At 51.5% G+C, this 23,274-nt stretch overlaps 1 protein-coding gene across 1 annotated transcript in view; it reads right to left on the bottom strand.

Annotated features, from left to right (window-relative positions):
• LOC137520863 (tachylectin-2-like) overlaps positions 1-23,274 on the bottom strand; it is a 77,738-nt gene that overhangs the window by 32,394 nt on the left and 22,070 nt on the right. The window contains exon 4 of the mRNA XM_068239779.1: positions 21,145-21,288. Coding sequence (XP_068095880.1) covers positions 21,145-21,288 — 144 coding nt within the window. The remainder of the gene's footprint in view (positions 1-21,144; positions 21,289-23,274) is intronic.

Here is a 23,274-nt window from a genome sequence, read left to right as displayed (position 1 = left end):
CGCGTCATTCCCCCAGCTCTCCTGTCTCTGTGTCCCTCCCTGCACATGCGCGCACGCACACGCCCGCCCCTCCTGGCCCCCCTGCTGCGTCATTCCACCAGCTCTCCTGTCTCTGTGTCCCTCCCTGCACATGCGCGCAGGCACACGCCCGCCCCTCCTGACCCCCCTGCCGCGTCATTCCCCCAGCTCTTCTGTCTCTGTGTCCCTCCCTGCACATGCGCGCACGCACACGCCCGCCCCTCCTGACCCCCCTGCCGCGTCATTCCCCCAGCTCTCCTGTTTCTGTGTCCCTCCCTGCACATGCGCGCACGCACACGCCCGCCCCTCCTGGCCCCCCTGCTGCGTCATTCCCCCAGCTCTCCTGTCTCTGTGTCCCTCCCTGCACATGCGCGCACGCACACGCCCGCCCCTCCTGACCCCCCTGCCGCGTCATTCCCCCAGCTCTCCTGTCTCTGCGTCCCTCCCTGCACATGCGCGCATGCACATGCCCGCCCCTCCTGGCCCCCCTGCCGCGTCATTCCCCCAGCTCTCCTGTCTCTGTGTCCCTCCCTGCACATGCGCGCACGCACACGCCCGCCCCTCCTGACCCCCCTGCCGCGTCATTCCCCCAGCTCTCCTGTCTCTGTGTCCCTCCCTGCACATGCGCGCACGCACACGCCCGCCCCTCCTGGCCCCCCTGCCGCGTCATTCCCCCAGCTCTTCTGTCTCTGTGTCCCTCCCTGCACATGCGCGCACGCACACGCCCGCCCCTCCTGGCCCCCCTGCTGCGTCATTCCACCAGCTCTCCTGTCTCTGTGTCCCTCCCTGCACATGCGCGCACGCACACGCCCGCCCCTCCTGGCCCCCCTGCCGCGTCATTCCCCCAGCTCTCCTGTCTCTGCGTCCCTCCCTGCACATGCGCGCACGCACACGCCCGCCCCTCCTGGCCCCCCTGCTGCGTCATTCCCCCAGCTCTCCTGTCTCTGCGTCCCTCCCTGCACATGCGCGCACGCACACGCCCGCCCCTCCTGGCCCCCCTGCCGCGTCATTCCCCCAGCTCTCCTGTCTCTGTGTCCCTCCCTGCACATGCGCACACGCACACACCCGCCCCTCCTGACCCCCCTGCCGCATCATTCCCCCAGCTCTCCTGTCTCTGCGTCCCTCCCTGCACATGCGCGCACGCACACGCCCGCCCCTCCTGGCCCCCCTGCTGCGTCATTCCACCAGCTCTCCTGTCTCTGTGTCCCTCCCTGCACATGCGCGCACGCACACGCCCGCCCCTCCTGGCCCCCCTGCCGCGTCATTCCCCCAGCTCTCCTGTCTCTGTGTCCCTCCCTGCACATGCGCGCACGCACACGCCCGCCCCTCCTGACCCCCCTGCCGCGTCATTCCCCCAGCTCTTCTGTCTCTGCGTCCCTCCCTGCACATGCACACAGCAAAGACACACACACAGGGACACGGGACGCAGGGACAAAGGGGTTTTATTATAGAGGATGTCCATAGATGTAACTAGAGGGGTGCAGCTCCTACGACCTCTAGGGGGCCCAGAGCTGTGTGTGGGCCCTAACTACGTCACTCCCTCTGATAAAGAGGTCCATCCCTCTGGTCAGGTGTATTTATGGCATTATGGGTGTGAAGATTATGGTGGCCGCACTTGTTTTATGACCCTTGCAAGCAGGGGCGTAGCAATAGCCATAGCAGCCATAGCAACTGCTATGGGGCCCTGGAGAACGGAGGGTCCATGTGATTCTTGATGTGTTCTCTATTGTTTCTCCACCCAGTGGCATAGCTAAGGAGCTGTGGGGCCCGATGCAAGTAGTACAATGGGGCCCCCCAAGTACTCTACATATAACAATTGATACGGCACACCAAAACCTGCCAATGGCAACTACAGTGTCAGAGGTGCAAGAAGGGGATGGGGAGCAGCTTGTTACTGATTACCCCCAAGCACTCTATACATAGCAATCCCTGCCAATGGCAACTACAGTGTCAGAGGTACAAGAAGGGGATGGGGAACAGCTTGTTACTGATTACCCCCAAGCACTCTATACATAGCAATCCCTGCCAATGGCAACTACAGTGTCAGAGGTGCAAGAGGGGGATGGGGAGCAGCTTGTTACTGATTACCCCCAAGCACTCTATACATAGCAATCCCTGCCAATGGCAACTACAGTGTCAGAGGTGCAAGAAGGGGATGGGGAACAGCTTGTTACTGATTACCCCCAAGCACTCTATACATAGCAATCCCTGCCAATGGCAACTACAGTGTCAGAGGAGCAAGAAGGGGACGGGGAGCAGCTTGTTACTGATTACCCCCAAGCACTCTATACATAGCAATCCCTGCCAATGGCAACTACAGTGTCAGAGGTACAAGAAGGGGATGGGGAACAGCTTGTTACTGATTACCCCCAAGCACTCTATACATAGCAATCCCTGCCAATGGCAACTACAGTGTCAGAGGTACAAGAAGGGGATGGGGAACAGCTTGTTACTGATTACCCCCAAGCACTCTATACATAGCAATCCCTGCCAATGGCAACTACAGTGTCAGAGGTACAAGAAGGGGACGGGGAGCAGCTTGTTACTGATTACCCCCAAGCACTCTATACATAGCAATCCCTGCCAATGGCAACTACAGTGTCAGAGGTGCAAGAAGGGGAGGGGGAACAGCTTGTTACTGATTACCCCCAAGCACTCTATACATAGCAATCCCTGCCAATGGCAACTACAGTGTCAGAGGTGCAGGAAGGGGGTGGGGAGCAGCTTGTTACTGATTACCCCCAAGCACTCTATACATAGCAATCCCTGCCAATGGCAACTACAGTGTCAGAGGTGCAAGAAGGGGATGGGGAGCAGTTTGTTAGTGATTACCCCCAAGCACTCTATACATAGCAATCCCTGCCAATGGCAGCTACAGTGTCAGAGGTACAAGAAGGGGATGGGGAGCAGCGTGTTACTGATTACCCCCAAGCACTCTATACATAGCAATCCCAGCCAATGGCAACTACAGTGTCAGAGGAGCAAGAAGGGGATGGGGAGCAGCTTGTTACTGATTACCCCCAAGCACTCTATACATATCAATCCCTGCCAATGGCAACTACAGTGTCAGAGGAGCAAGAAGGGGATGGGGAACAGCTTGTTACTGATTACCCCCAAGCACTCTATACATATCAATCCCTGCCAATGGCAACTACAGTGTCAGAGGAGCAAGAAGGGGATGGGGAACAGCTTGTTACTGATTACCCCCAAGCACTCTATACATATCAATCCCTGCCAATGGCAACTACAGTGTCAGAGGTGCAAGAAGGGGACGGGGAGCAGCTTGTTACTGATTACCCCCAAGCACTCTATACATATCAATCCCTGCCAATGGCAACTACAGTGTCAGAGGTGCAAGAAGGGGACGGGGAGCAGCTTGTTACTGATTACCCCCAAGCACTCTATACATAGCAATCCCTGCCAATGGCAACTACAGTGTCAGAGGTACAAGAAGGGGACGGGGAGCAGCTTGTTACTGATTACCCCCAAGCACTCTATACATAGCAATCCCTGCCAATGGCAACTACAGTGTCAGAGGAGCAAGAAGGGGACGGGGAGCAGCTTGTTACTGATTACCCCCAAGCACTCTATACATAGCAATCCCTGCCAATGGCAACTACAGTGTCAGAGGAGCAAGAAGGGGACGGGGAGCAGCTTGTTACTGATTACCCCCAAGCACTCTATACATAGCAATCCCTGCCAATGGCAACTACAGTGTCAGAGGAGCAAGAAGGGGACGGGGAGCAGCTTGTTACTGATTATCCCCAAGCACTCTATACATAGCAATCCCTGCCAATGGCAACTACAGTGTCAGAGGTGCAAGAAGGGGATGGGGAGCAGCTTGTTACTGATTATCCCCAAGCACTCTATACATAGCAATCCCTGCCAATGGCAACTACAGTGTCAGAGGTGCAAGAAGGGGATGGGGAGCAGCTTGTTACTGATTACCCCCAAGCACTCTATACATAGCAATCCCTGCCAATGGCAACTACAGTGTCAGAGGAGCAAGAAGGGGACGGGGAGCAGCTTGTTACTGATTACCCCCAAGCACTCTATACATAGCAATCCCTGCCAATGGCAACTACAGTGTCAGAGGTGCAAGAAGGGGATGGGGAGCAGCTTGTTACTGATTACCCCCAAGCACTCTATACATAGCAATCCCTGCCAATGGCAACTACAGTGTCAGAGGTGCAAGAAGGGGATGGGGAACAGCTTGTTGCTGATTACCCCCAAGCACTCTATACATAGCAATCCCTGCCAATGGCAACTACAGTGTCAGAGGAGCAAGAAGGGGACGGGGAGCAGCTTGTTGCTGATTACCCCCAAGCACTCTATACATAGCAATCCCTGCCAATGGCAACTACAGTGTCAGAGGTGCAAGAAGGGGATGGGGAGCAGCTTGTTACTGATTACCCCCAAGCACTCTATACATAGCAATCCCTGCCAATGGCAACTACAGTGTCAGAGGAGCAAGAAGGGGATGGGGAGCAGCTTGTTACTGATTATCCCCAAGCACTCTATACATAGCAATCCCTGCCAATGGCAACTACAGTGTCAGAGGTGCAAGAAGGGGATGGGGAACAGCTTGTTACTGATTACCCCCAAGCACTCTATACATAGCAATCCCTGCCAATGGCAACTACAGTGTCAGAGGTGCAAGAAGGGGATGGGGAGCAGCTTGTTACTGATTACCCCCAAGCACTATACATAGCAATCCCTGCCAATGGCAACTACAGTGTCAGAGGAGCAAGAAGGGGATGGGGAACAGCTTGTTACTGATTACCCCCAAGCACTCTATACATAGCAATCCCTGCCAATGGCAACTACAGTGTCAGAGGAGCAAGAGGGGGATGGGGAGCAGCTTGTTACTGATTACCCCCAAGCACTCTATACATAGCAATCCCTGCCAATGGCAACTACAGTGTCAGAGGAGCAAGAAGGGGATGGGGAACAGCTTGTTACTGATTACCCCCAAGCACTCTATACATAGCAATCCCTGCCAATGGCAACTACAGTGTCAGAGGTACAAGAAGGGGATGGGGAACAGCTTGTTACTGATTACCCCCAAGCACTCTATACATAGCAATCCCTGCCAATGGCAACTACAGTGTCAGAGGTACAAGAAGGGGATGGGGAACAGCTTGTTACTGATTACCCCCAAGCACTCTATACATAGCAATCCCTGCCAATGGCAACTACAGTGTCAGAGGTACAAGAAGGGGACGGGGAGCAGCTTGTTACTGATTACCCCCAAGCACTCTATACATAGCAATCCCTGCCAATGGCAACTACAGTGTCAGAGGTGCAAGAAGGGGAGGGGGAACAGCTTGTTACTGATTACCCCCAAGCACTCTATACATAGCAATCCCTGCCAATGGCAACTACAGTGTCAGAGGTGCAGGAAGGGGGTGGGGAGCAGCTTGTTACTGATTACCCCCAAGCACTCTATACATAGCAATCCCTGCCAATGGCAGCTACAGTGTCAGAGGTACAAGAAGGGGATGGGGAGCAGCGTGTTACTGATTACCCCCAAGCACTCTATACATATCAATCCCTGCCAATGGCAACTACAGTGTCAGAGGAGCAAGAAGGGGATGGGGAGCAGCTTGTTACTGATTACTCCCAAGCACTCTATACATAGCAATCCCTGCCAATGGCAACTACAGTGTCAGAGGTGCAAGAAGGGGATGGGGAGCAGTTTGTTAGTGATTACCCCCAAGCACTCTATACATAGCAATCCCTGCCAATGGCAGCTACAGTGTCAGAGGTACAAGAAGGGGATGGGGAGCAGCGTGTTACTGATTACCCCCAAGCACTCTATACATAGCAATCCCAGCCAATGGCAACTACAGTGTCAGAGGAGCAAGAAGGGGATGGGGAGCAGCTTGTTACTGATTACCCCCAAGCACTCTATACATATCAATCCCTGCCAATGGCAACTACAGTGCCAGAGGAGCAAGAAGGGGATGGGGAACAGCTTGTTACTGATTACCCCCAAGCACTCTATACATATCAATCCCTGCCAATGGCAACTACAGTGTCAGAGGAGCAAGAAGGGGATGGGGAACAGCTTGTTACTGATTACCCCCAAGCACTCTATACATATCAATCCCTGCCAATGGCAACTACAGTGTCAGAGGTGCAAGAAGGGGACGGGGAGCAGCTTGTTACTGATTACCCCCAAGCACTCTATACATAGCAATCCCTGCCAATGGCAACTACAGTGTCAGAGGAGCAAGAAGGGGACGGGGAGCAGCTTGTTACTGATTACCCCCAAGCACTCTATACATAGCAATCCCTGCCAATGGCAACTACAGTGTCAGAGGTACAAGAAGGGGACGGGGAGCAGCTTGTTACTGATTACCCCCAAGCACTCTATACATAGCAATCCCTGCCAATGGCAACTACAGTGTCAGAGGAGCAAGAAGGGGACGGGGAGCAGCTTGTTACTGATTACCCCCAAGCACTCTATACATAGCAATCCCTGCCAATGGCAACTACAGTGTCAGAGGAGCAAGAAGGGGACGGGGAGCAGCTTGTTACTGATTACCCCCAAGCACTCTATACATAGCAATCCCTGCCAATGGCAACTACAGTGTCAGAGGTGCAAGAAGGGGATGGGGAGCAGCTTGTTACTGATTATCCCCAAGCACTCTATACATAGCAATCCCTGCCAATGGCAACTACAGTGTCAGAGGTGCAAGAAGGGGATGGGGAGCAGCTTGTTACTGATTACCCCCAAGCACTCTATACATAGCAATCCCTGCCAATGGCAACTACAGTGTCAGAGGAGCAAGAAGGGGACGGGGAGCAGCTTGTTACTGATTACCCCCAAGCACTCTATACATAGCAATCCCTGCCAATGGCAACTACAGTGTCAGAGGTGCAAGAAGGGGATGGGGAGCAGCTTGTTACTGATTACCCCCAAGCACTCTATACATAGCAATCCCTGCCAATGGCAACTACAGTGTCAGAGGTGCAAGAAGGGGATGGGGAACAGCTTGTTACTGATTACCCCCAAGCACTCTATACATAGCAATCCCTGCCAATGGCAACTACAGTGTCAGAGGAGCAAGAAGGGGACGGGGAGCAGCTTGTTGCTGATTACCCCCAAGCACTCTATACATAGCAATCCCTGCCAATGGCAACTACAGTGTCAGAGGTGCAAGAAGGGGATGGGGAGCAGCTTGTTACTGATTACCCCCAAGCACTCTATACATAGCAATCCCTGCCAATGGCAACTACAGTGTCAGAGGAGCAAGAAGGGGATGGGGAGCAGCTTGTTACTGATTATCCCCAAGCACTCTATACATAGCAATCCCTGCCAATGGCAACTACAGTGTCAGAGGTGCAAGAAGGGGATGGGGAACAGCTTGTTACTGATTACCCCCAAGCACTCTATACATAGCAATCCCTGCCAATGGCAACTACAGTGTCAGAGGTGCAAGAAGGGGATGGGGAGCAGCTTGTTACTGATTACCCCCAAGCACTCTATACATAGCAATCCCTGCCAATGGCAACTACAGTGTCAGAGGTGCAAGAAGGGGATGGGGAGCAGCTTGTTACTGATTACCCCCAAGCACTCTATACATAGCAATCCCTGCCAATGGCAACTACAGTGTCAGAGGTACAAGAAGGGGATGGGGAACAGCTTGTTACTGATTACCCCCAAGCACTCTATACATAGCAATCCCTGCCAATGGCAACTACAGTGTCAGAGGTGCAAGAAGGGGATGGGGAACAGCTTGTTACTGATTACCCCCAAGCACTCTATACATAGCAATCCCTGCCAATGGCAACTACAGTGTCAGAGGTGCAAGAAGGGGATGGGGAACAGCTTGTTACTGATTACCCCCAAGCACTCTATACATAGCAATCCCTGCCAATGGCAACTACAGTGTCAGAGGAGCAAGAAGGGGAGGGGGAACAGCTTGTTACTGATTACCCCCAAGCACTCTATACACAGCAATCCCTGCCAATGGCAACTACAGTGTCAGAGGAGCAAGAAGGGGAGGGGGAACAGCTTGTTACTGATTACCCCCAAGCACTCTATACACAGCAATCCCTGCCAATGGCAACTACAGTGTCAGAGGAGCAAGAAGGGGAGGGGGAACAGCTTGTTACTGATTACCCCCAAGCACTCTATACACAGCAATCCCTGCCAATGACAACTACAGTGTCAGAGGTGCAAGAAGAGGATGGGGAGCAGCTTGTTACTGATTATCCCCAAGCACTCTATACATAGCAATCCCTGCCAATGGCAACTACAGTGTCAGAGGTGCAAGAAGGGGAGGGGGAACAGCTTGTTACTGATTACCCCCAAGCACTCTATACATAGCAATCCCTGGCCATGGCAACTACAGTGTCAGAGGTGCAAGAAAGGGATGGGGAGCAGCTTGTTACTGATTACCACTATCCAAAGTATCTATAGAAGTGATTATTATGAGCACATGACCAATAAAGAGCTAATACTGTTGTTGAGGGAGGGCCCTTTGGGGCCCCTCTAGCCCAAGGGCCCCGATGTGATCACAACCTCTGCACCCCCTATTGCTACGCCCCTGGGGTAGCTGCTCCTCCTTCATTTGTGACAGAGTTAACGACCGCCTAACGCCGATAGGCGTCGGCAGGTCGTAAGTGGTATTACATGGAAACTGCCGCTCATACGAGCGGCCTCTCCATGTCAGTTCACGGAGAGTGTCTCCGTGAACAGCCTGCGAGCTACCGATCGCGGCTCGCACGTGAAATGTAAACACCCTGGGAAGAAATCCCCGCTGTTTACATCATACGGCAGCAGCGCCATAAAGCAGATCGGCGATCCCCGGCCTCTGATTGGCCAGGGATCGCCGGCATCTGATAGGCTGAAATCTATCCTAGACGGCGCAGGACGGATATCCGTCCTGCGCAGCCCATAGCCTGCGGGAGAGGCAGGTAAGGGCAAAGAGGGCGGAAATCGCTGCGGAGGGGAGCTTTGAGGAGCCCCCCGCTAAGCAGAAATAGCCGGCGGCGATCAGACCCCCCCCCCCAGCAGGACATCCCCCTAGTGGGGAAAAAAGGGGGGGAAGTCTGGTTGCCCTGGCTCAATCCTGATCTGTGCTGCAGGCTGGAGAGCCCACGCAGCACCGATCATAGGAAAATCCCCTGGTCCTTAAGTGGATACCCGAAGTGACATGATGAGATAGACATGGGTATGTGCCTGGCCCGAGGGCCCCGATGCGGTGGCTACCTCTGCAACCCCTATTGCTACGCCCCTGTCTCCACCCTCTGACTTTGTCTCAGTGCCCATGGACTATGCCCAGTGCACATTGCATGGAAATGTAGATTGCCCAGTCTACTAATACCCATCGGGTAGGGGCAGGTGGCATCGCTCACGAGTACCTCAATCTGATGGACCCATAGCCTCTAGCTACACCACTGCCAGCAAGATGGCCCCCAGGCTGTGAGGGTCACCCGGGGTAGGCAAGAGAAAGGTGTGGACACTGGGATGCCCGTTAAAGTTTTGCTGGGTGGCCCCAAGATTTATGATTTGTGAAAATGAATTTATACTTGGAAAACAATATTACCCCAAGAAAGCCTAGATTGTCCTGAAAAAACAAAAACAAAATATGTGTCACTTACACTGCAGGTAATAAAGTTGTTGTTGTATCAATAGTGACACAGCTTATATTCCAAAATTCACAGGATTCTTAAAGAGAACCCAGGGGAGGACTGGCCAGGGGGGAAAGGGGGAGATTTCCCCCCAGGCTGCCTCTCATTTAATGATTTAGGGCTGGTACAGTGCCTGCTGCATTCAGGTTTTTGTATAAGGCAATGTGAAAATTTAGGCTGGCTGAGAGAAATAAAGGTGCAATTATGGAGCAATTAGAAGACGGGTAAGCTGGTAAATGTACACAGCAAGATGCAGAGCAGAGGCTTGCCTGCAGGGTCCATAGAAAAAAAAAACTGTCTGCTTTCACAGTAGTAGAGGACAGTACCTCTATTGACATAAGTGTGTGTGTGTGTGGGGGGGGAGAGAGTCTTGGGGAATTAATATGGCAATACATCTGTTGTCTCGGAGATCTACCAACTGTTTTGATAATTACTATCGGATTGGGTGAAAATCGGTGCCGCCACAAGCATGCCCAATTGACAATTTGACTGATTTTGGTTGGAAATTGGTTGAATCTGAGATGCTGGGAAATCTCAGGCCAATGTGGTTGATTTGGTGCGCAGCGGTAACGACGTGCGATAACCACGAACGACGAACACAACGGAAACCCCTTGCTGTCATCCCTCCAAATGTAATATGTGACCCCCGGTGCCTGTGCACCCCACATGACTACCAGCATGTAGCATGTGGGGTGCGTGTCTGACGTCATTTGGGCTGGGGCTGCCATGGAAACGGGCCTCTAGTTTGTGTTCCCCCCCCCCCCCCCAGGCTGAAAGGTCCCAGTCCTCCCCTGAGAGAACCTGAGATGAAACTAAAAAAATTAATACATACCGGGGCTTCCTCCAACCCCCTTCGGCCTGATCTGCTGGCCGCAGAAGCGCAATGCGGGAGCGCACACGGCCGTACTTCACCTGAGCTGACTGGCCCTGACTAACCGATGTCAGTGGTGCTCAGCAGAGCTCGAATATTCGAGTAGCTCGAATATTCGAGCTCTTTTTCAGCTATTCGAGCTCGGTATTCGAGCTCCGAATAGCTGGAGCTATTCGAATGGGCTATCCGAGTACACTCGAATAGCCCATTCACTATTCGAGCTATTCGAGCAACCCGGCGCTATTCGAGCTCGGTACCGAGCTCGAATAGCGTCATAGCCCAGATTGATGTCCTTAGAGCCAATCAGAGGGCTCCCAGGCCCTCTGACGGCAGCCAATCACAGAGGGGGACCCTGGCCAGCCCCTACCCTATAAATAGCGGCCGCCATGTTCCGTTTCTCCATGCTTGCCTGAGACTTGTACAGAGAGAGAGTTGCTCCTTTGTGCTTTGGCTTAGCAAGTGCTCTATTGTGATCATTTACCTAGCGTTTTTGCTCACCTACACCTGCCATATACACCTATATTGTTGTTAGTTAGATAGACATTGTATTTTAGTTAGTAGCTTGTGTGTTACATTAGAGACAGGCAGCTGCTGCAAGCTTACAGGTTTAGGCCTCAGGGGGGCCTTGCCTCTGTGGGCAGCTGTCCTCTGTTTATTTCTCTCATCTATACCAGTATTTCTGCTGTCCTTTACTAATAGTATTGTAGTTATACTGTACTAGGAGTAGGACACTCACTGACTGTCACTGTTTATAGGCTACTAGCTAGCTCCTGCGTGTGTGCACTCACTCACTGTCTGTGTGTACACACACTCTATTTCCTTCTGATTACTGATAGATTATTGTTAGTTAGTTGTACTTACTTACTACTTACTCTTACTGTACCCGTAGGGACACTCACTGTCACTGTTCATATAGGCTACTAGCTCCTGCGTGTGCGCACTGCACTCACTGTCTGAGTGTACACACACAACACACACTCTATTTCCTTCTGATCGCTGATTGATTATCGTAATTAGTTAGTTTTACTTACTGTTACTACTTACTCTTACTGTACTAGGAGTCTAGGACACTCAGTCACTGTCCATAGGCTACTAGCTCCTGCGTGCGTGCACTCACTGTCTGAGTGTACACACACCCACACTCCATTTCCTTCTGATCGCTGATTGATTATCGTAATTAGTTAGTTGTACTTACTGTTACTACTTACTCTTACTGTACTAGGAGTCTAGGACACTCAGTCACTGTCCATAGGCTACTAGCTCCTGCGTGCGGTCACTCACTGTCTGAGTGTACACACACCACCCACACTCTATTTCCTTCTGATCGCTGATTGATTATTGTAATTAGTTAGTTCTACTTACTGTTACTACTTACTCTTACTGTACTAGGAGTCTAGGACACTCAGTCACTGTGTTCATAGGCTACTAGCTCCTGCGTGCGTGCACTCACTGTCTGAGTGTACACACACCCACACTCCATTTCCTTCTGATCGCTGATTGATTATTGTAATTAGTTAGTTCTACTTACTGTTACTACTTACTCTTACTGTACTAGGAGTCTAGGACACTCAGTCACTGTGTTCATAGGCTACTAGCTCCTGCGTGCGTGCACTCACTGTCTGAGTGTACACACACCACCCACACTCTATTTCCTTCTGATCGCTGATTGATTATTGTAATTAGTTAGTTCTACTTACTGTTACTACTTACTCTTACTGTACTAGGAGTCTAGGACACTCAGTCACTGTGTTCATAGGCTACTAGCTCCTGCGTGCGTGCACTCACTGTCTGAGTGTACACACACCCACACTCCATTTCCTTCTGATCGCTGATTGATTATTGTAATTAGTTAGTTCTACTTACTGTTACTACTTACTCTTACTGTACTAGGAGTCTAGGACACTCAGTCACTGTGTTCATAGGCTACTAGCTCCTGCGTGCGTGCACTCACTGTCTGAGTGTACACACACAACACACACTCTATTTCCTTCTGATCGCTGATTGATTATCGTAATTAGTTAGTTCTACTTACTGTTACTACTTACTCTTACTGTACTAGGAGTCTAGGACACTCAGTCACTGTCCATAGGCTACTAGCTCCTGCGTGCGTGCACTCACTGTCTGAGTGTACACACACCCACACTCCATTTCCTTCTGATCGCTGATTGATTATCGTAATTAGTTAGTTGTACTTACTGTTACTACTTACTCTTACTGTACTAGGAGTCTAGGACACTCAGTCACTGTCCATAGGCTACTAGCTCCTGCGTGCGGTCACTCACTGTCTGAGTGTACACACACCACCCACACTCTATTTCCTTCTGATCGCTGATTGATTATTGTAATTAGTTAGTTCTACTTACTGTTACTACTTACTCTTACTGTACTAGGAGTCTAGGACACTCAGTCACTGTGTTCATAGGCTACTAGCTCCTACGTGCGTGCACTCACTGTCTGAGTGTACACACACCCACACTCCATTTCCTTCTGATCGCTGATTGATTATTGTAATTAGTTAGTTCTACTTACTGTTACTACTTACTCTTACTGTACTAGGAGTCTAGGACACTCAGTCACTGTGTTCATAGGCTACTAGCTCCTGCGTGCGTGCACTCACTGTCTGAGTGTACACACACCCACACTCCATTTCCTTCTGATCGCTGATTGATTATTGTAATTAGTTAGTTCTACTTACTGTTACTACTTACTCTTACTGTACTAGGAGTCTAGGACACTCAGTCACTGTGTTCATAGGCTACTAGCTCCTGCGTGCGTGCACTCACTGTCTGAGTGTACACACACAACACACACTCTATTTCCTTCTGATCGCTGATTGATTATCGTAATTAGTTAGTTCTACTTACTGTTACTACTTACTCTTACTGTACTAGGAGTCTAGGACACTCAGTCACTGTGTTCATAGGCTACTAGCTCCTGCGTGCGTGCACTCACTGTCTGAGTGTACACACACAACACACACTCTATTTCCTTCTGATCGCTGATTGATTATCGTAATTAGTTAGTTCTACTTACTGTTACTACTTACTCTTACTGTACTAGGAGTCTAGGACACTCAGTCACTGTCCATAGGCTACTAGCTCCTGCGTGCGTGCACTCACTGTCTGAGTGTACACACACTAAATTTACTTGTGATTACTACTGATTATTGTAACTGCTAGTTGTACTTCCTGACTGTTACTACTTACTTACTGTACTAGTAGGGGACACTCACTCAGTCACCTCACCAACCAACCCACTCCATTAAAGTACCCCACTTTTCACCCGCCCTTTTACAAAACTTTTGTCTATACGCCCAAAACATTTAAGATGTCTGGAAGTGGCAGCCAGCGCGGTTTGGGCAAGGGGAAGGGCAGCAAGGGAATCAGGAGGAGAGGGAGCAGCATTGTGGCAAGCCGCGGCCGCGGGCGCGCCACCATGCACAGTTCCGCAGCAGCAGCAGCAGCGTCAGTGGCTAACATTCCTCCCATAGCCACTGGCCGTGGACGCCTTGGGCGCCGCCCAGCAGGAGCATCTGCAACTCACGCTGCAGAGACACAGCAGCAGCAGCGTGTAGCACCTGCTCCCATTTTCCTCCAGCCGGGTCGGAAACGTCCCATTGAGGAAAAGGATGCAGACACTGTGGTGCAACTCATGACGGAGGATGAGCAGCCCGCCATCAGCTCTGCATCCGAGGCCTCCACCCTCACCACCACCACCACCCCTGTTCGCAGCAGCCGCCCAGCAGGGCCTGGGGAGGAGGCCAGTTTACCGTCAGTTGGCGACCTGTCATTCAGCAGTCTTTTGACCCCAGGCATCATGAGTCAATTGTCTGCTGTTGTTGGCGATTTTGAGGAGGAGATGCTGATGGGCACTTTGGGGGATGAGGGATTGGACAGCAAGACTGTGGCGACAGTCAAGCAGCCCATCCATGCATCAGGAGAGGAGTTTGGGGGGTCCTCATCCCAGCAGGACATGTTTCAGGAGGGGGAGGATGATGATGACCCGGTGACAGACAGAGACTGGGTGCCACCACCTCCAGGGGATGTCGTCCTCAGCAGCTCTGAGGAGGAGGAGGAGGATGCTCTTGTGGGCCTTGCAAGGAGGCGCATCATTGCAAGCATTGGCAGCAGCAGTAGGCAGGTCCCACAGCCTGCTGGTGTCTCAGGCTCAGCAGCAGCAGCAGCAGCATCTGCCAGTACCACCACCAGCCGCACCCAAGCCCCCCCCCCCCCCCCCCAACCACCACAGGGAGACAGGCAGCAGCGCTTCCATGCCGTAGGGGGATGTTTAAGTCACCAATCTGGCGATATTTCACCATGCCCACTGTGTACAGCAAGTACGCCACTTGCAACCACTGTCAGCGGAAGTTGAGCAGAGGTGCAGACCCCTTAAAGTTCTGCACCAGCTCGCTCATCAACCACCTTGCGGCTAAACATTTCCACCAGCATGAGGAGTTCCAGAGGCTGAAGGCATCTGGTGCTGGCAGTGGCACCACACCCATCACTGCACAGCCTTCAGCAGCAGCAGCAGCAACAGCAGCCACCCGCCCTCATGCTCCTCCAGCAGCACCAGCAGGAGTGCGGAAACGCACTGCTCCTCCCCCCTCTGCAACTCCTGCCGCCGACACTGAGGCCTGTTCTGGCAGCCAGTCCTCAGTGGCCTCCTCTGCTGTGTCTGCTGATTCCCGTGTCAGCAAAAGGCCACGCCAGAGCCTTTTGAGCGAGTCCTTCCAGGGGGTGGTTAGGGCTCTGCCTCCCAGCAGCCATCGCGTGCGGCAGCTGAACGGCTTGCTGGCACGGGCCATGTGCTCCCAACTCCTGCCGTACACGCTCGTGCAGGAGGGGAGCGACATTCGTGCGCTGCTTGCTTGCGCAGCCCCAGACTGGCAGCTCCCCAGCAGACACTTCTTTGCCCGCAAGGCCATTCCTGCACTGCACCGCTTTGTGATGGCCAATGTGGAGCGAGGGCTGGAGCACGCGGTTGGTGAAAGGGTCCACGTCACCATGGACTCCTGGAGCAGCCGCTTCGGGACAGGCCGCTACCTGTCCTTCACTGTCCACTGGGTCAGCTTGGTGGAAGGGGGTGAGGATGGGAGAGCAGCAGCGGGCACAGCAGCAGCAGCAACACAGTGGGTGGTGCCACCCCGCAGGGTCAGGGGAACTGCAGCAGGTTCCTCCGATCCTCTGCCATCCTCCGGCACACCTGGCCAAACCCCCCGCCTCAGCAGCAGCGTGAAGGCCCGCCACTGCCAAGCGCTGCTGCACTTGGTCAGCCTTGGGAAGACCAAGCTGACGGCAACCCATGTGTTGGCCAAACTCCAGGAGCAGGAGAGGATTTGGCTGACCCCCAGAGGCCTCAGAGTCGGAGAGGTGGTGGCCGACAATGGGGCCAATCTGGTTGCCGCAATAGACAGGGGAAACCTGACCCACATCCCCTGTCTTGCCCACGTACTGAACCTGGTGGTGCAGAAGTTCCTGCGCACCTACCAGGGGATGGGCGAACTGCTGGAAACGGCAAGGAATGTTGTGCGTCACTTCCGGCGCTCGGCTGCAGCCTGTGCGAGCCTGGAAGACGTGCAAAAGGAGCTGGATCTGCCACGCCATCGGCTGATCCTTGACGTTCCGACTCGCTGGAACTCCACCCTGGCGATGTTGGAGCGTCTGGTTGAACAGAGGCACGCTGTCAAACAGTACCTTGCCCTGGCCACTGTTTCCGCAGCTCAGAGAAGGGACAAGACCAGCAACATCCCGTCCATCGTCCCCGATGATGACTGGAGGCACATGCAGCAGGTGTGCTTTGTGCTGGCTCCCTTCCTGCAGGCCACAAACATGGTGAGCAGGGACCATGCTATGGTCTGCGAGTGGGTGCCCCTGGTTTCTCTGCTGAACAGGGCCCTCGATGCTTTGCTGGAACAGGGAGCGGCAGCCTTGGACCAGCAGGAGCGGCAACCAGCTGCGCAGTCCACCTCTGAGGGGGAGGAGGAGGAGGACTTGGTGGAGGTCCCTGACCTGGCTGCTGATGAGGGGGATCAGCACAGCGTGGCCCGCCTCTTCCCAATGGCAGCGCACATGCTGACGTGCCTGCGCAGGGACCCCAGGGTGATCCAGATGAAGCAGAGGGAGGACATCTGGATCAGCATGATGTTGGACCCACGCCTCAAGGGGAAGTTGAGCCAGTTCCTGCCGCCTGCAGGAGGAGACCCAGCGCAACAAATAAGGAGCTTGCAGCAGGCCCTTGTTGAGCGCTTGGAGGAAGCCTTCCCCCAGCCTTCCACCCCCACTGTCCAGCAGCGAGCACAGAGGCAGCAGCAGGTGCCTGCATCCAGCAGCAGCAAGCGCCCCACAGACCTGCTGTCTCTCAGCCACGAGCTCTACAGGACTGTAGAGGCTCCGGCAGCAGTGACTAGAGAGGAGATGCATGCAGCAGCATCCTCCTCCGGTCACAGCCAGCGCCTGACCCGCATGGTGGCTGACTACATGGGGTCGTACAGCGGGCTTGACAGCGATGCCCCTGTTGATCCCATGGAGTATTGGGTCAAGCGCATGGAGATCTGGAGCGAGCTGGCGCAGTACGCCCTGGAAGTGCTGTCCTGCCCCCCTTCCAGCGTGCTGTCCGAGCGCTGCTTCAGTGCAGCTGGTGGCGTGGTCACCGAGAAACGCTCACGTCTGTCTCACAAGTCTGTGGACAGACTGACGTTTCTCAAGATGAACCAGGCGTGGGTGGAAGGCGAGTTCCTGGCCCCTGTTGTCGGCGAGAGGGGGACATGAACTGGCTGCCGGAACCATCGTTAATGTGCCTTACCACCCTTTACCACCTCCTGGCTCCTGCTCACTAAGCCAGCCTGGTTCACTTTGACTATTACGTCGCCTGCAGCTACACATTTTACACCTACAGTGGGCTGCTGTGTACTGCCCTTCTGCTGTCTGTCTGTGTTTCCCACTGCCAGGGTACACAGAATTACCTTCTTCTGCTGCCACTCTGCCACCAGCTATTACGTCAAACAATAGCTATATTGGTTGCAAAACCAAAAACCAAAAAACCATAAAAAAAAAAAAAAGGTTTAATTTTTCTGAGGTGCCCGGGTTGAAAACTGTGTTGTCCCAGTTGTGTATTGGACACAATGTGGGCTGCACGACCGCTGTCTGGGACCTCCTGTTGTGTTTATTTACAGCCCTGGTATCACCGCTAGGTACCAGGGCTATTATGTCACGCTGCCTACCTGCTGCCACACTCACACTACTCCTCCATACCTCCTCCTGCTGCTGCTGCTGCTGTCTGTCTGTGTTTCCCACTGCCAGGGTACACTACACAGATGATTTACCTTCTGCTGCCACTCTGCCACCAGCTATTACGTCAAACAATAGCTGCTCACATTACTCCTCCATTCCTCCTGCTGCTGTTGCTGTCTGTCTGTGTTTCCCACTGCCAGGGTACACAGAATTACCTTCTTCTGCTGCCACTCTGCCACCAGCTATTACGTCAAACAATAGCTATATTGGTTGCAAAACCAAAAACCAAAAAACCATAAAAAAAAAAAAAAGGTTTAATTTTTCTGAGGTGCCCGGAATGAAAACTGTGTTGTCCCAGTTGTGTATTGGACACAATGTGGGCTGCACGACCGCTGTCTGGGACCTCCTGTTGTGTTTATTTACAGCCCTGGTATCACCGCTAGGTACCAGGGCTATTATGTCACGCTGCCTACCTGCTGCCACACTCACACTGCTCCTCCATACCTCCTCCTGCTGCTGCTGCTGCTGTCTGTCTGTGCTTCCCACTGCCAGGGTACACAGATGATTTACCGTCTGCTGCCACTCTGCCACCAGCTATTACGTCAAACAATAGCTGCTCGCCTACTCCTCCATTCCTCCTCCTGCTGCTGCTGTCTGTCTGTGTTTCCCACTGCCAGGGTACACAGAATTACCTTCTGCTGCCACTCTGCCACCAGCTATTACGTCAAACAATAGCTATATTGGTTGCAAAACCAAAACCAAACAAACCATTAAAAAAAAAAAAAAAGGTTTAATTTTTCTGAGGTGCCCGGGTTGAAAACTGTGTTGTCCCAGTTGTGTATTGGACACAATGTGGGCTGCACGACCGCTGTCTGGGACCTCCTGTTGTGTTTATTTACAGCCCTGGTATCACCGCTAGGTACCAGGGCTATTATGTCACGGCGAGCTGCCTGCCTCATTGACTGCCTGCTGCCACACACTCATCCTCCTCCTCCTGCTGCTGAATTTACCTCCTGCTGTCTTTGTGTTTCCACTGCCAGGGAGCACATACAATGGCGCTTCCAACATGCATGCGCCCACCAGCTATTTGTTACGCTCAAAAATAGCTGCATTTCTTTAAAAAAAAATTGAAAAGAGAAATACGTGAAGAAGAAGAAGTCGATATTGAAAAAGAAGGAGAAGGAGAAGATGAAGATGAAGAAGAAGATGAAGAAGAAGATGAAGAAGATGATGAAGAAGAAGATGAAAAAGAAGAAGAAGATGAAGAAGATGAAGAAGATGAAGAAGAAGAAGATGAAGAAGAAGAAGAAGATGAAGAAGAAGAAGAAGAAGATGAAGAAGATGATGAAGAAGATGAAGAAGATGAAGAAGAAGAAGAAGAAGAAGAAGAAGATGATGATGAAGAAGAAAAAGAAGAAGAAGAAGAAGATGATGATGAAGAAGAAAAAGAAGAAGAAGAAGATGAAGATGAAGATGAAGAAGAAGAAGATGAAGAAGAAGAAGATGAAGAAGATGAAGAAGAAGAAGAAGAAGAAGAAGAAGATGAAGAAGAAGAAGATGATGAAGAAGACAATATAGAAGAAGAAGAAGAAGATATAGAAGAAGAAGATCGAGAAGAAGAAGAAGAAAGATAAAGAAGAAGAAGAACAAGTATATACAGTAACACTACTGAACAAAATTAAGGACACAACTTCTCTTTCCACATTTTTTTTTAAAGGAACATCCCCACATAATCACTTGCTGTTGTTACTTGGAAAAAAAGATGTTTCTTGCATCATTCACCCTCAAAACAAGTGTTGGAAGCTATTTAAGGCCAATTCGAATAGTCAGCTCGAATAGTGAGCTCGAATACCGACTCGAATAGTGAGCTCGAAGTCCGAGGTCGAATCGAATAGTAAAAATTATTCGACTCGAATATTCGACTGACCTCGAATAATTTACTATTCGAATTCGACCAAACTCGAATTTTAAAAAGGGGTATTTGAGCATCACTAACCGATGTTACTAGGAGCCATAGCAGAGGATCCAGGAGGAGGAAGAGGATTGCAAATGTAGCATTTAGGCTGGAGGAAGTCCCGGGATGTATGTAAAAAAACAAGAATGCAAAGTGGTTAACAAAACATGCAGCATTTTACAAGACACCAAAGGGAGAGAGTGCAGGAGATTGGTGAGACCAGGCTATACTATCCCAGTCTTCAGCTGTCCAGTATTGGTGATCCTGTGCCCACCGCAATCTCAGCTTGCTTTTCTTAGCTGACAAGAGGGGAACTTGACGTGCTTTGATGTGTAATGATTTTGGATGTTTTTCTGATTCCCTATATTGAAATGAATAATTGTCTATGGTACCATAGCCTCTCTCTCAGCTTGAACTTGTTTGGCCATTCTCCTGGAATTTCTCTCATCCACAAGGGGTTTCCAAACAGTATGCTCTCTATGGTTACAGGAAGGGGTGGTACATGCAGTATGCTCTCTATGGTTACAGGAAGGGGTGGTACATGCAGTATGCTCTCTATGGTTACAGGAAGGGGTGATACATGCAGTATATGGAAATCAGAGTACTGTATGTTCTCTATGGTTTCAGAAAGGAGTGGTACATGCAGTATGCTCTCTATGGTTTCAGAAAGGGGTGGTACATGCAGTATGCTCTCTATAGTTACAGGAAGGGGTGGTATATGCAGTATGCTCTCTATGGTTACAGGAAGGGGTGTTACATGCAGTGTGCTCTCTATGGTTACAGGAAGGGGTGATACATGCAGTATATGGAAATCAGAGTACTGTATGTTCTCTATGGTTTCAGAAAGGGGTGGTACATGCAGTATGCTCACTATGGTTACAGGAAGGGGCGGTATATGCAGTATGCTCTCTATGGTTACAGGAAGGGGTGATACATGCAGTATATGGAAATCAGAGTACTGTATGCTCTCTATGGTTACAGGAAGGGGTGGTATATGCAGTGTGCTCTCTATGGTTACAGGAAGGGGTGATACATGCAGTATATGGAAATCAGAGTACTGTATGCTCTCTATGGTTTCAGAAAGGGGTGGTACATGCAGTATGCTCTCTATGGTTACAGGAAGGGGTGGTATATGCAGTATGCTCTCTATGGTTACAGGAAGGGGTGGTACATGCAGTATGCTCTCTATGGTTACAGGAAGGGGTGGTACATGCAGTATGCTCTCTATGGTTACAGGAAGGAGTGGTACATGCAGTATGCTCTCTATGGTTACAGGAAGGGGTGGTACATGCAGTATATGGGGATCAGAGTACAGTATGCTCTCTATGGTTACAGGAAGGGGTGGTACATGGGGACTGGACTGCTCTATCCAATCAGACATCAACCGTTTCCACATGCAGGTCAAAGTAGCAAGCCCCTTTCCACACCCCGGATATCGTAGTGGTGAAATTGAAGTGTGTGGTGATGTTGGCATGGAAAGGAACCTCAACCACAGCTTTCTGCACAATGAACTTTTCCTTCACTGCTTTTCGAGGGGGGACCCATGCCGGGAACGATTTGGACAATTCCACCTGGAACACCAGAAAGTGATAATTAGGGATGCTGCAAGACTAAAGTGAGGATAGAACAGTATAAATACCTACTGTAAATTATATATTTATATACTTTTTTTTTCTAATGGAATTTCTGGAGTAGCCATAAAATTACCAATCTAATCTCCCATATTGATTATAATAACCACTGGCCCCGGTCCTCACCTCTTTGTTCAACCTCTCCCTCTCCACCAGCACCTTCCCCTCAGCTTTTAAAGAGGCCAAGGTACTTCGCCTGCTAAAAAAACCCTACCCTCCAAATACCGCCCATTCTCCAGCCTCCCTTTTGACTCAAAGCACCTTGGACGCCTGGTCCACAGACCCATCCCGCACAACCGCAGCACCAACTCCCTACTCGACCCCTAAAATCTGGATTCCAGTCCTGCCCACTCAGCAGAAACAGCTCTTGTCAAGGTAGAAAATGACCTTACCCTTGCCAAAGCTGAAGGCAACTACTCCATCCTGCTACTCCTTGACCTTTCCTCAGCGTTTGATACAGTTGACCATCCCCTCCTCCTCCAATCCCTACAGTCCTTAAGGATTTGCGACAGTGCCCTTGCCTGGATCTCCTCACACCTCTCTGATCACCTTCATAACTTCTTTCTATGGTTCCTCCTCAACTCCCACCCCCCTCTCGGTCACAGTCCCCCAGGGCTCTGTTCTGGGCTTCCTGCAGTTCTCAATTTATACCTCCTTCATCTGCAAATTCATCTAACAATACATATATTAACATATATCTGTACATCAGTCCTGAAAATGGGGCAAATGAGGAAGTAAGAGGGATGTAAGGACTGGGTTCCCAAAGAGTTGGGAGCCAAGAGGAAGCTGTAATGGGCTCACACTTGCCACCTTTGAACCTACCCATCTAGCTCTCTATGCTACATGAGCGGAGATAGCTGGTTACCATGGAGAGGGAGCTTAGAGAGTTGGATGAGTAGTCCCATGTAGTATCCAGCTCTCTTTGCTCAGGGAGTGGTGACATCAGTTCCACTCCAGGATGGTGAGCATGGGCAGGTAGAGGAAGGAAGGGGGCGAGGAGGAGAAGTGACAGCCAGCACACCTGCGGTGCAGTCCGCCATGCCAACGCATATTCATATCAGGATATGCAGCTACTGTGCAGGATGTAGTTCAGGGTGCCCATGGGCTCTCAAAATTAACCACCCTGATGTTCAATTAATTGCGGCCATGCGGCCGCGGGTGGCTTCTTTTAAAAAAAAGGTGTCTAAGTTGGTGTAGCTAGCACTAGGCTAGCTATACTTTCCCCCCAAGTCCCTCAGCACTGTCCCCTCCCTCCGCTCCCCGCAGGCGATATTTACCTGGCCGCGATCCCGCGATGGCCGAGACTTCCGCCATAGCTTCAGGCATTGCTATGGCGACGATCGGGCATGACATCATGCGCAGTTCCGATCGCCGCCACCCCTGAAGGCTATGGAGGCAATGGAGAGGCTGCGCCGACGCGGGCTCCGGGGGGTATGTATAAAACAGCACGATCGGGGGGATCAGAGTGGGCCGGTGGCGATTGGAGGGGTGATGTAGGTAGCAAAGTGCTAGCTACACCCCCTCCGAAAATTTGGTGGAAAAAGACCCTCCAGGGGCTGAGCAATCCACCGCGATGTAAATGAACGAGCTGAGCTCGTCATTACCGCCAAGGTTAATAAACATCCAGCCCTGCTGCTCTATATATAAAATAGTACATGTGTGGCGCAGACTAGTCCCTGTGTCCTTGACTGCATCTTTGGTAAAACAGGTGATGATGTGTTTATTTGTAAAGAAAGAGTGGGGAGGATAAACATGTTGCTATGGGACACCATGCTTTTGAGCTCCACTTCTGAGGCAGAGCCACGTATGAGAATCCACCAGCATGATTATTCTATGTGGCCTCCAGCTGTGACATCTCCCCATCATAGTTCTGGATCTGTTCCCACCCTCATGGCAGAGCCGGGGACACAAGCACAGGACTCCCAG

The sequence above is a fragment of the Hyperolius riggenbachi genome, chromosome 1, assembly GCF_040937935.1.
Source record: "Hyperolius riggenbachi isolate aHypRig1 chromosome 1, aHypRig1.pri, whole genome shotgun sequence".
NCBI classification, from domain to species: domain Eukaryota; kingdom Metazoa; phylum Chordata; class Amphibia; order Anura; family Hyperoliidae; genus Hyperolius; species Hyperolius riggenbachi.
This window is presented reverse-complemented; position numbering and strand designations above follow the sequence as displayed.